The sequence below is a fragment of the Lutjanus erythropterus genome, chromosome 6 (genome assembly GCF_056507025.1).
Source record: "Lutjanus erythropterus isolate fLutEry1 chromosome 6, fLutEry1.hap2, whole genome shotgun sequence".
Classification (NCBI taxonomy): domain Eukaryota; kingdom Metazoa; phylum Chordata; class Actinopteri; order Lutjaniformes; family Lutjanidae; genus Lutjanus; species Lutjanus erythropterus.
In genome coordinates this window covers 17,281,759-17,294,290 of record NC_139322.1, presented here as the reverse complement: position 1 = coordinate 17,294,290, position 12,532 = coordinate 17,281,759, and the positions used below count along the sequence as shown (strand labels likewise).

Sequence of the window (12,532 nt, the reverse complement as noted above, 5' to 3'; positions counted from 1 at the left end):
TGCCGAGGTACTGTGAGTCACCAGATTATGTAGCAGGAATCTCAAGCCTGAGCTCTTTTTTCTTTGATTTGGCTGCTGTAAGTGTGGTTTAGTGGTGCTGCTAAACTGACAGCCTACCGCAGGTCTGTGTGGTGATTCCTGGCCTCCACACAAAGTGATTCCCTGTATAGTAGTTCAGACCACTGAGGGCAGTGAAAACTGTTTCCGCTCAGCACACACACTCCTCTTAGTCTGGGCACCAATTACCAGTTATTTAGCAAGAAGATCTCCCTCTTCAAGTCTGTCTATTAGTCATAGAGTTGTAAATAAATTATGTCCTGAACAAACAGATCTGTTAAAGCCACTATATGTAGAATTTTAAATTTTCGTATCATATAGTAGTATTAAAAATACATGTCACAATCCATTCTGGTTTTATTCTTCATATTTGTTGTAATGTATCTATAATTTTTAGGCATGTCCCGATCACATTTTTTTTGCCCCCAAGTCCGAGTCATTTATTTTGGAGTATCTGCCGATACCGAGTCCCGATCCAATACTTCAGCAATGCATTAATAAGAAGAAGAAAAAAAGAGAACACAGCCACATTTCCACCACGCAAAATGCCCAATTTGCACACTGTCTTCACTGTCCAGTTTAAAATACCTCCAAACTGCAGACATTTTTCGCTGTCCCGAGGTGACACGTTTGCCCTGCGTTAGCCTACTAACTACCAGCTCACTACTATTATGTTGTCTGAATTCCCTGCCTGCCGGAAACTGTAAATTTTTGGAAAACAAAGTCTTTGATTCCACAGAGAAGTAAACAAAAGCAGCTCTCCCATTTCCAGCTTTTGTTGGCTAAAATGATGACTGTCACTAGGAAATTTCATAAGTGTAGCTAGCTGATGTGAGCTAATGGTAATGCTTAAACTCTTTGAGACTAAAATTCCTTGGTTTCTTCTATTTTTTCCCCGCTAAATTGCATTTTGGGGCAGTTTTTCTTTATCAGAAACAAGGCTCTAAGGATGGAGGGTGTTGAAAGTACAGATTCTAAAACCCCATGACGAAAAATTTGTTATATGTGATATTGGGCTATATAAATGACATAGACTTGATTTGATACTTTCCAGTCCAATCTTTCCAGTTTAATGTCTGCTACAGTATGCATATCTGCTCTGTAAATCACTTGTCGCTGTCGTCTATTTTAAAGAAACCAAAAGAGTAGTAGTATAAAAGTAGTATAAAAGGTATTTTATTTGCATTGTTGACAGGATTTCAGAACAGATGAGGGCCGGGTATGAAAGGATCATAGAGGTCAAGGGGAAGGACGAAGGGGGTCTGTTGTGTGGGGACTAATTGTGGCTGGCTTGGTTCGTGGTTTGGATGCAGCAGCAAGTAACCTGGGTGTCAAGACATCTCAGTGAGCTTCAGTGGTTCATCTTTCTTTGGTTCCTATAACATAAGGAAGAAAGAAGCATTATTTAGATGGAGGTATTAACCATAACATGCATGTCTTTGATGGTTGAGGAAACTGACGCACGAACAGGCAAAGACAGGGAGAACGTGCAAACTCCCCACAGAAGGAACCTGGGAAGGTTGAGGTTGTATCTGGCACACACCGTGCTGCCCACTGAGAAGGGAGAGAGGAGAAGAACAGAGTTTGGGGGGTTAGTCATGAGAATTGAGATAAACTGAGGAGAAGGATAGGCATGCTTATGTACATACACTATGAACAGGTGATTGGATTAGAGAGGCACAGGTGGTTAAATCAGCAAGACTGAAATGAATGGTGTCGACCTGTTCCTGCACCTTCATTATAATAACTTTATTTAGGCATCCATCTGCGTAGACGGAGAACCTTACTTCGATGCAGCCAAAATCAAATCTAGGGTAAATTAGTAACTTTAGTGTTCTATCATAGGCAGAGCAGTGGGTCACACTGACCCAGACAGCAGCCTGCTTCACAACACAAGAGCCACAGACTTTGAACAAAGTCTCCTCCAAATCAAAACTTACAAACCTGAACACACATCTTGACCTACACCTTTGTTCAGACTAGAAAGCTAATTAGCTGATCAGATGCAGCACATTAAACAGCGTTTAAACATACCTGCAAAGGTCTGATTAGATGCTGATGTCGTCTTTACTCTTCAGTGCCACTAACAACACGCTGTTTGCTCATGACATGAAGGCTACGGCGCAAATTTCTTTACTTTGTCTCTTGTTCCCGACAGAGTAACACCAGCACTCAGACTGCCAGCTGCTCAAACACAGACACTGACATGCCAACTGAGCTGAGACATAAAGGAGCATCCCTGATATTTTCAGAGTCAGAAATGCTTCACAAACAGAGACATACATATAAGCATAGAGAAATTATAAGGTAGTAATAGAATTAAGAATTATGCAAAAACATACAGCTAATAAATAGAAGTATGTACTGTACTGTACTGTACTGTTGTACAGTTGTTACATTATTATCATTATTATTATTGCAATTGCTATTTTTTATTATTATCTTTATTATTATTATAAGTAATAGTAGTTAGTCTGCTATCATACACTTTTCTTTCAGTTCAATTCAGGGGCCTACAATCAATTTCAGACAATTTCATATGTCCATTGTCACACATTCAGATACATTTATGGAAACTATCAAAAAGCCAGCATGATTAGAATATTTTATGACTGAACTCTTCCAGATTATTGTGACAGAGATATGCCCTGGGAATTTCAAAGTAAAGGTGGATCTCAAAGACGATGATATAGATTGATATATTCACTTTGCATCAATCATTTTGGATCATTGAATATTGAATTGATATATCAGTCCAGCTCGATGTATCGTTACACCCTTACGGAAAGAAAACATATTTTTATCCACTTTTTGTAACCTATGCAGAGCAGAGAGCAGCTCACTCTGCTCTGGTTTGTAAGTGTCTTGAACTTCTTCTGCAGTGTTTATTTGTGAAAAAGCTGCACTTTTACTGCCACTAGACAACTTCACTGCTAAACGTTAATCCCTCGACTCTGAGCGCAGCCACCGGCACCCTTCTTTTTGCTTTCTCTCTTTTACGTTCTTTCTCTCTTTTCTCAGACTGCCGTGCTCATGCCACAATCATATGTATCGTGTTGATCGAAAAATAAACCAGGAATATTCACACATATCGAGAGAAAACTGGTCACTGCACATTAATTTTGGCTCCTCATTTGCTGCTGACACTTTGAAATGTAAAACAGATAATACATGGATGATTCAGTGTGGCGTGAATGCTGTCATCACGGGAGCATGACAGCTGAGGTTTGCAGTCTAGAAAGTAACATGATGCAAGTAGTTCAATTTTTCTTTTTCGCAATGAGAAACCTGTAGATTATGATTATGATTGCCTTTGGTTTTTGCTCATAACCTCTTACTTGGGCCCCCCCCCATAACACATACGGAGTCATTTCATTTTCAGATTCGTGGAAGTGAAATGGCAGAAAATATTTTGTACTTGTATGTGTTTGTGTGTGTGTCTGTGTGTGTGTGTCAGCAAGTGCATTTATGTAAGACATTAGCACATAGACAGTTATAAAGAGAGAGAGAGAGAGAGAGAGAGAGAGGGAAGGCAGGAAGAGAGAGAGAGAGAAAGGAAAAAACAAAGAGAGTGAGAGCCAGACTCACTGAGAGAGAGAGTCTGCTTTTCTTACACTTAGTTGGTGTCTGGGTAGCAAGACTGTTCTGGTGCTTCTGTACCTCTTCTTCTTTTGCTGCTCCTTCTTCTTCTTCTTCTTACTCACTGTCTGGAATCAGGCCTGACTGGGAGGGACGTATGGGGACGTCTCCAAAGAGAGGTGCGTATATGATGGGAGGATTTGTACTCTGTGTGTGTGTGTGTGTGTGTGTGTGTGTGTGTGTGTGTGTGTGTGTGTGTGTGTGTGGAGAGACACAGAGAGGGGAGGAAATTAGAGTACAGGTTGAAAAAAAAAACATGTAGGAAAATAGGAAGTAGTAGGAGGTGTGTGTGTGTGGCAAAGTGCTGACGTGCTGCTAAACACAGAATGTGCAAGAGAGAGATAGAGAAGGGAAAGTTGTGAAGAAGTAAAAGTAAAAACACAAAGTAGAAACGGAGATGACAGTAAGGTCAAGTTGCATTTACTGTAAACCAGGATAGTTTACACATGAAGGGGATGGTGTGTTAACTCTGCAGTGTGTCCAGGTGTATCAATATCACCATCTATTGTCCGTTTAGATTGAGGAAGTAGTGATACTGATTCTCCTGTCCATGCAGTTGTGTCAGTGGTTACTGGTGTTTGTATTTGTGTGTGTTGTCTTTCTAAACTACAGTATGCCTAAACCCCACTGTGCAGACACAGACAAAGGCTCCTGTGTGAGTGTTTGTCGAGGAAAACAAATGACTGTTCTGTGCGTGTGCCTCTGTGTGTGTTTGCGGGTAATGTGTGCACCCTTGCACTCAGGGGGAGCGGTTGCAGGCGTAGCTAGGAGAACTCAGAGGTTATTTGAGATCATTAGGCAGCTGCCTGCACTCTTGGGTCCTGACTCTTGTCTTCTTCTCTTCTCCTCTTGTCTTCTCGCCTCTCCTCTGTCAGGATTAACCAGTGTGCGGAGCAACAGTTGCAGACAGCTGGGAGCAAATCATACTCAGACATTAGTTGAACAGCTGTTTTATCCCCGTGGCCGGTGCCTGAGAACCGGGGGTTTAGATTTGACACAATGGGCCTGCTTTGTTTCATACCAAGACAATAGTTGTGATTGCTGGAATGTCTGAGCAAGCAAAACAAAGTCAAAGATACTGAACACTAGAACCAGACTGATACTGAATATTTGAGGCCGATGCTGATAAAAATATTATGGTTTAGGAGGAAAATATCAATATATCAGCTAATAATCTTTCTATAGTATGTGGATACCTAACAAATATGCTGTAAATATATATTTTTTGTAATTTAGATATAAAATAGATATATTTAAGTAGTGTAAAATCCAATATTTGAAAAAATATTATATTGAACATTTTCACTGAACTACGCCATAAAAACAGAAAAGTTGAGAAAATAGTAAATTCCTAGTCAACTTACTTCAGATTACTTCAGCCCAGTTCACACTCTTATGTTATGAAAAGATATTAGATAAGATTTAATATTTTATTTTTACTTCTTCATTTAGATAAAGTTGAAGCTTTGAGATACACGCAAACATTTGTATTTTAGTAAACTGATTGAAGTGCAAGTCTCAACAAAAGAATATAGGTCGTCCGAACGTAAGAGTCTAGTGAATCTAGTGAAGGCAGTTGAAATTATGAGTTATCTCAACTTCTCAACCACTCATGTGGTGTGACATTAACAAGTCTTAAATATATTTTGTTACTTAACAACAACATATTGTGCCATGTAACAACACTTATAACACTTTTTCTGGTTGCACTTTCCAAACTGTTAAAAATGCATGTGTAAATATCAAATATATATATAGTTTTTAATCAATGCATATCCTAAAATATATACGTATTGAATAGGTTTCAGTTATTAAAGTTTTAGGTATTCATGTAGATAATCATTTATCATTTACTCCTTTTAGATAGGAAGACTCCAAAAGACACAGAAAAAAGCAGTGAGAATTATTTTGAGGTGTGCTTAGACACCCCAGTGACTCAATTGCATAGTACTCTAGGGTGGTTGACTGTGAATGACACCGTTAACAAAAGCCTTTTGAGTTTATGCGATAATGTACATCATAAAAAGGAAACCAAGAGCTATTCATGATCGGCTCCACTCGGTGAGAGATAGACACTCAATCAATATGAGAACTTTTACAGGTACAAATTATGTCTTGCCAAAGCCATAATTAGAGCTTGGTAAAAGAGCATTCTCTTATCAGGCTTGTCAAAGGTGGAATAAACTACCTGAGACTACTAGGCAGATGTCTGTGAATAGTTTTAAAAAGTGTCTCAAGTTAATATATGCGAGACAACAGGGACATGTAGTTAATGATGATATATTTCCTCGTGTGTAGAGTGGGTTTCCTGCTGAGTGCAGGATTTTAATTGTTGGACTCTGTTCTTTTAAAGTTTTTTTTTTTGTGTGTGTGTGTGTGTATTGGAGTTAATTGTGGGTTTTAAGTGTTCTACTTGTCCAAATGTTTTTTTCTTCTTCTTTTTGTATCTATTAGAGTAATATTTTTTATGTCTAGGACTCTTGAAGGATTAGCCCAGTTTCGCTAAAAGAGATCCTAATAAAAATTAGATATATTAACCAGGAAACAGACTCATTGAGATTAAAAATCTCTGTTTCAAGAGTGACCTGGCTAAGAGGGCAGCATACAACACTGTTGCAAGTTACAAAAATACAAAGAGACATATGCAACTGTCACACACAACGAATGAGTGAAACCACGTTATCCATTTAGTAAGAAACACAAGTTCAAGGGTGAAAAGAATTATGATGCAGGTACAATTTCTGAAATGAATTCTGTTCAAATCAGTTCGGCCGATTTCAGATCCTTGCTGTGATAGGCCAATATCGGCTGATAATATCGGCCAACCAATACATAGGTCTGACTCTACTGAACGCGTTTTATTGTGTTTGCATATTTCACCCCAGGAAATCTAATTCTGCTGTAGTATATTTAATCTTTACAGTATGTTTGCACCTGCGCTGTCTTGGCCTGTGTGTGTACAAGACTATTTGCATTGTAGCCCTCCATATGAGGTCCTAATTGTTCTGCTTTCTGGAAAGAGGGCTCTGATAGTGGTAACTAAGACAAGTGGATCTTATTCCCATAGCAACAAGAACATATCTTTCCCAAGAGCAGAATTCATTAATTATGCCTTTCTTTTACAAGACCTTTATTTTCTAAGACAGGAATTAGAATGCATGCTCAATTTCCTCCTCAACACAAGAGCTGCACCACCGACTGCATCACCTCTCCAGCTGCTACCCAGACAGCTAATAGAGAAATGCTCTGTCGCCTGGAGAATATTAATACACTCATATCTATGCACACACATCACACTCTCACACACGGTGGTAATGGTTTTGTGTACTTGTTTGTGTGTATCAGTGTGCGCTTTTTTATGTGTGTGTTTACACCTTGTGTCATGAACTATTCCCAAACACAGCCACCAATGCTGTGCTACTTCTCATTCAATCTTATTCAGCCTCACCGTATTTTCTTTTCTACCTTATTATTGAGAGTCTGAAGTAAAAGATTACATATAATCCGTCAGCCTATGTTTGTGTCTGTGCTTGAGCAAGAAACAAAAACAAGACAAATGAGGTAAAAAGGGAAAGTTGATGCTGTGTAATAAAACACAGAGGGAATAGAGAAGAGGAGGTCATGGTAGGTTAGGCCTGGCATGCATTTTGATACACATTAACACCACTAACACAGAGAGATGTTTGCTGAGATGAAGGCTATCCTCTTGCCAACATGACCTGTTTTTGTGCGAGCAACGATGGCAGTGAGTCAATTCATTTATTTGATGAAAAATCCTCCAACCATTTCTATAATCCTGGTCGGCACACAGAGTGCTCTGATCCAGTTTGGGAACTATGGCTGAACGATACGCAGAAAAAATTATACTGTGAGTATTTTTGCCAGATACTGCAATTGTGATATGAGTCATGATTTTAAAGGGAATAATAAATTTTCTGAAAAAAAAAAACAAAAAAAAAAACAGAAAAAAACAAAAATGGGGTCTGTGCCAAACATGTTCCCTTAGGCCTGGAGAAGATGATTTGTAGATTGTAGCATCAAAGTGCTTCATTTATAATAGTTTATTGTGACACATTTTACCATCCTGCGATTTGGATATTGGACTTATTCATATTGGTCCATATTATTTTGACAATGTTTATGTTAAAGGGATAATGCGGATTATTTGTGATGTATGACTTGTGTTGTCCTGTGACTTTGGTGAATCTAAACCATCCCACCAAAGTCATACAATAACACAAACAAACTAACCAACTGACTCAGCAATAGATTGGCAACCTGCTCTGTGAGGAAAAATGACTGATTTCCCCTACGGAGCTGGGTTGGTTTGGAGAGAGTGATATTTGGCTTCTATAACAGCAGTTTCAGGTCAGAAAAGGTTGTCTGATGGCAAGTTGTAAGTCAGTGAAAATACTGGAAATGTAGCGTACACTTTTAGGTTTTTATGACCCTTTTTTAAATGGCTGAAATATACTTTGTTGTTGCCCCTGTCCAGAAAAGCAAATTGCTTAGCTTCGATGCTGGTACTCCTCCTCCTGCTTTGCCAAACTGATGGGGTGTGTCAGCCAGCATCTACTGTAGCTAACACACTGACTATCAATAAGTACCTCATACAACCCCGCTTCAGATAGTCTGAACTGTCACTTTACAGTTTTCAGCCCTATAGGGAACTGAGACAAATGTGCGCATCCTGTCGCTGCTTGTCAATACGTTTTGCAGTAGGAGAAAGCAGTCGGCAAATGTAATGTCATGTTCCTCAGCATGTGGAAGTGAAACACATTCAAAATAAAGTCTGTGTAAGACCACTGCTGCATTCCACTTCACAACAAAGGACTATCATCTCCACTTCAAGTAGTTTCCCTTTGACATTTCCTAGATCTGATATGACTGAATTGGCTCTAGCAGCGCCGCTGCCTCCTGCCTGCCTTGTTTCTGCTGCCGCTATCTGGCCTTGCCAGATCAATGCAGGGGAAGTTGAGAGCACATGTAAAGATATATCATTGTGAAGAGCAGAGTACAGCCTCAGCTCCTACCTGCAGCTCTGTCATTCAGTATTCTGCTTGGTCAGAGGAAGAAGTCATCTGCCTCTGCAATTCTCTCCTCTCTCCTACAGCATCCCCTGCCCTCCTCTCTTCTCTTTGTCGCCCCCCTCCTCCTCCTCCTCCTCCTCTTCTCCTCTTCTTCCACATGCATACACTCATCCTCAGCTCTCCTCCCTCTCTCAAGTAGCACTGTATGGAGGAAATAGAGTGCAGGGCTGATAGTGCAGAGGTCTAATTGTAGCAGAGAAGAGAGCAGTAATTAGCCAGCGCACTGCCTGAAGTTCACATGGAGAAATATGGGGATGGGTGTGTGAGAGGGAAAAGGAAGGGAAAGTGAGAAAGCTACACACGGGGTGAGAAAAGAGGCAAGTGGCAGTATGAGAGATGGAGGGAGGGAGCAATAGAGAGCGAAGAGAGAGCTGAGGCAGTCGGTCTGCTGTGTGCTGTGTCAGAGGTTCACACAGGCGCTAGCAATTTATAGCTGATCTGTTTGGCTCAACAGAAGGCTTTCTCTGCCCTCTCTCTCTCTCACACACTCATGCACCCGCTGTCTCCCGCTGTTTCTCTGACTGTCATACCTAACATTTTAAACCACTTCTGAAAACCCACTTTATAGACTTTCCTTTATGCAATGTTGTCTATTTAATCTTTTTATTTATTTTATTCTTTTTATTTATTTTTATCTGTATTGACACATTTCTTTCATTTTTACTGTTCTTATCTCTTTCATTGTTTTGTCTTTTTCTATGATATTATTGTGTTTAATTTTACCTCACTTTTAGTTTACCTTTGTCCTGCTTTTATTTGGCCTCACCATTTGGCTTTCTTGTAGTTGTGTTGCTTCCTGGGCTACTTTTGCTTTGTCTGTCAAAGCATTTTGTAAACTCTGTTTGCTATATAAATAAAGTTATCATTATAATTATTTTTTTTTATTAACAGTTACAAAAGATAGAATATGCATGCCTTTTTCTCAGACATTAGTTATGTGAAACATTAAATCATGAAACGCAAATAATTTAAATAAACAGAATAATAAAACAATAAGGCTCTCTCACTCCAAGTGAGTGCTAATGTCTGCCTGACAACCTGTGAGTGAGCTCCAGAGAAATAATACACAAAACATACATAATCAGTTAATAAAGTGTTAATTGGTTTAATATTTAACAGCAGTTAATCAATTAATTATTAACCATTAAACATTCCTAATCTTAACACTTCTCACTGTTCAAAGCCTCCACCATAGCCGCATTTCTTAATTTAAATCTGATGTGCACAGCATTTTTTGTTTGTATAAAATTTTGCTTTTTATTTAAAGTAAAATTAATAAAATAAGATGAAAGTAGTGGCCTGCATGTGCAAAAGATTGGCACGAATTGTCTTTGGGAATAAATGCTTGTATATTGTTGTAATATGTACAGTTTCAGAACACAATGAAGTAGTCAATAGCAGTCGTTTTATGAAATAAAATTAAGATAATAAATTAAGATAATTAACCATGTAATACCACCATAATTATTGTCAGAGTCTGGTATGGGAACTTTTCTCTTTAAGATATTGTAGTATTAGATATATTGTTACATCTCTAGTTTTTGTTTTATGTGTTCATGTCCATATTTAGTTTGAATATGTGAGCGGATTGAGGGATTATGGAGGTTTTAAAAAGTATTTTACTAAAATTGGATATTTGTAGAGCTTTGTGAATTATCATGAACATATCAGGAAGGGTTAAGTGAAAAGCAAATTTGTCATGTTTTAGATGAAGAACATGGCAAGCTCTGAAATCATATAGTTTTCTGGATTATAATTTTACCTTGTTGTCTTGTTTATTAAAATGTTCTGTCCCATGCATGTGAAGCACTGGCAGCACTCTCTGCTCAGTAAGAAATGGTTTTCTCTCTCATTTTACCAGGTCCGGTGTGTGATGAGCCAGCAGAGGGGAAGAGGAAAGGTCGTCCTAAAGCAGAAGTGCAGGAACTGAGAAGCATCCCTGTGAGTATCTCTCTTTGAACTGAGTGGGTGTTTGAAGTGGGCTTCATTTTCCTCCCTGCAAAGAGTAGGCAGCTCCCCATGAATATGCACAATATTCCGTACAGTATAGCGATAATCCTTGCTTGTATTGAACTCTGTCTTCCTCACCCCCCGAGCAGGCCCATATGATAGTACAATGGAAGGAAGAGTTTAAGCGCCGCTCCAGGGTTAAGTGTCCATGTTCAGGCTGCTGGTTAGAGTTTCCCAGCATCTATGGCGTCAAGTACCACTATCAACGCTGCCAGGGGGTGAGTCACTAACCTCTGTTCTTTCCTGCTATGCGGCTGTTTCTACCCCATGCTTCAGAGTAGACTTTAACAGCGGATCACAGTAAAGATAGAGAAAAGAAAGGACCATAGCAGAGAGTGATAAATTACCTGTAAAGTTGGGTAACTTGCGTGTTTTTCAACCTGGACCCTATTTTCCCATGTCTTTGTATCTAAGTGACTAAGTTACAACATAATCCCTCTGGGCAGCTGTACACCATCAAATTATGTCTACTAAACGTGCTTGGTTTGCCCATGACAGGTGCAGGTTGTTATTATAAGTGTCTGATATCATTACCAAACAAAGTCCTGCAGAGATAAACCTTTTTCAAATATGTTTTATATGTATATATGTTTTGTTCAACCAGGAACAGCTGTTTTATTGCTGTTACCAAACTCACCAGACTCCCTTTGTAGAAACAGTACTCTTATCATCATCGTATTCATTCAAACTCAACAGAAACAAAATAAAACTCACCAAAAATATTTCCACTGCTCCAACAATTACCAGCTCTTGGTTGAAATAAACCCTTTATTCACCTTGTTAGATGTGAAAATATTGTGAGAGGAGCGAGAGGGAGGTTGGATAAAAAATGACAAAGGGTAAGGGGTAAAGGATCTTACACTTTAATCATCTCCATAATGTTTTCAGACACTTACTATAACAATCTGAGCCTGTCAGGGCTGTGGCTGGGGCAAAATCAACATCATCAGTTATGAAAATATGTTGATTTGCATAAAATACGTTGGAAAGAAGGCTGGGCCTGGCCAGAGCATGGATCCACCAGGAATAAGTGTGGGAGTATTTTAGACAGAGATGCATCAGTATGGCTCTCTATAAGCTTGGCAAATTGGACATGGCTTATCACAGCAGTACAACTGTTCTGCATGAGCACTAGAAGTGAAAGCACCGGATCACTCTGCCAGCAGCTGCAGCGAGATGGCAGCGTCCTGTTTACTGTCTATCTGCACCGAAGCCCGATACATCAGGACTATCAACACGTGGAACATGCTTCCGTTAGTATTAGTCACTTAAAATTCATTTTCGTAATGTTTCTTCGTCATCCCCATGTTAGAAGTAGTTTCTCTACCACTGCTGCTAAAGTTAAACCATGGATCATCTTCAGCCATTTTATATTTTCTGTGTAAATTAACTGCCATGTATGGGAGACACTATTGTTAGTCTGTTTTTTTCTTTGCCTGACACTGATGCAAAAATACATTTGCCGGTGAGTATCTTAATTGCATATAACTCCAGTCTGGAAATAAGTCTGTATCATTGTCATTTTAAGTTTTAAGCAAAGTACTTTAAGTAAAAATCCTGATTGTCCAGTTCAGAGAAAAGGTTGGCCCAGTGATTAAATTAATGTGTATAACAGCAATCATTTTGAATTTGAGGTCCCAAGTATCTCTTATTAATTATCTGACAAATAGGGTCTATGAGATAGGGTTGAAAATAACTAATTTTAAAATATGCCACTATTATCATAATTCTAATGT

The 12,532-nt window shown here is 39.0% G+C and overlaps 1 protein-coding gene across 7 annotated transcripts in view; it reads left to right on the top strand.

Annotated features, from left to right (window-relative positions):
• Nucleotides 1–12,532, top strand: part of znf512b (zinc finger protein 512B) — a 47,489-nt gene that overhangs the window by 14,393 nt on the left and 20,564 nt on the right. For 3 of the 7 annotated variants that reach the window (XR_014770702.1, XM_084720927.1, XM_084720926.1), the window contains exons 3-4: nt 10,648–10,727; nt 10,886–11,014. Coding sequence is in view for 6 of the 7 variants with exons in the window: in XM_084720927.1 (XP_084577053.1) it covers nt 10,648–10,727; nt 10,886–11,014 (209 nt within the window). In the remaining variant the exon portion in view is untranslated. Of the gene's footprint in view, nt 1–3,601; nt 3,816–10,647; nt 10,728–10,885; nt 11,015–11,890; nt 12,050–12,532 lie in introns of those variants that run through there. The other 4 variants (XM_084720928.1, XM_084720930.1, XM_084720929.1 and 1 more) reach the window with 4 other exon arrangements.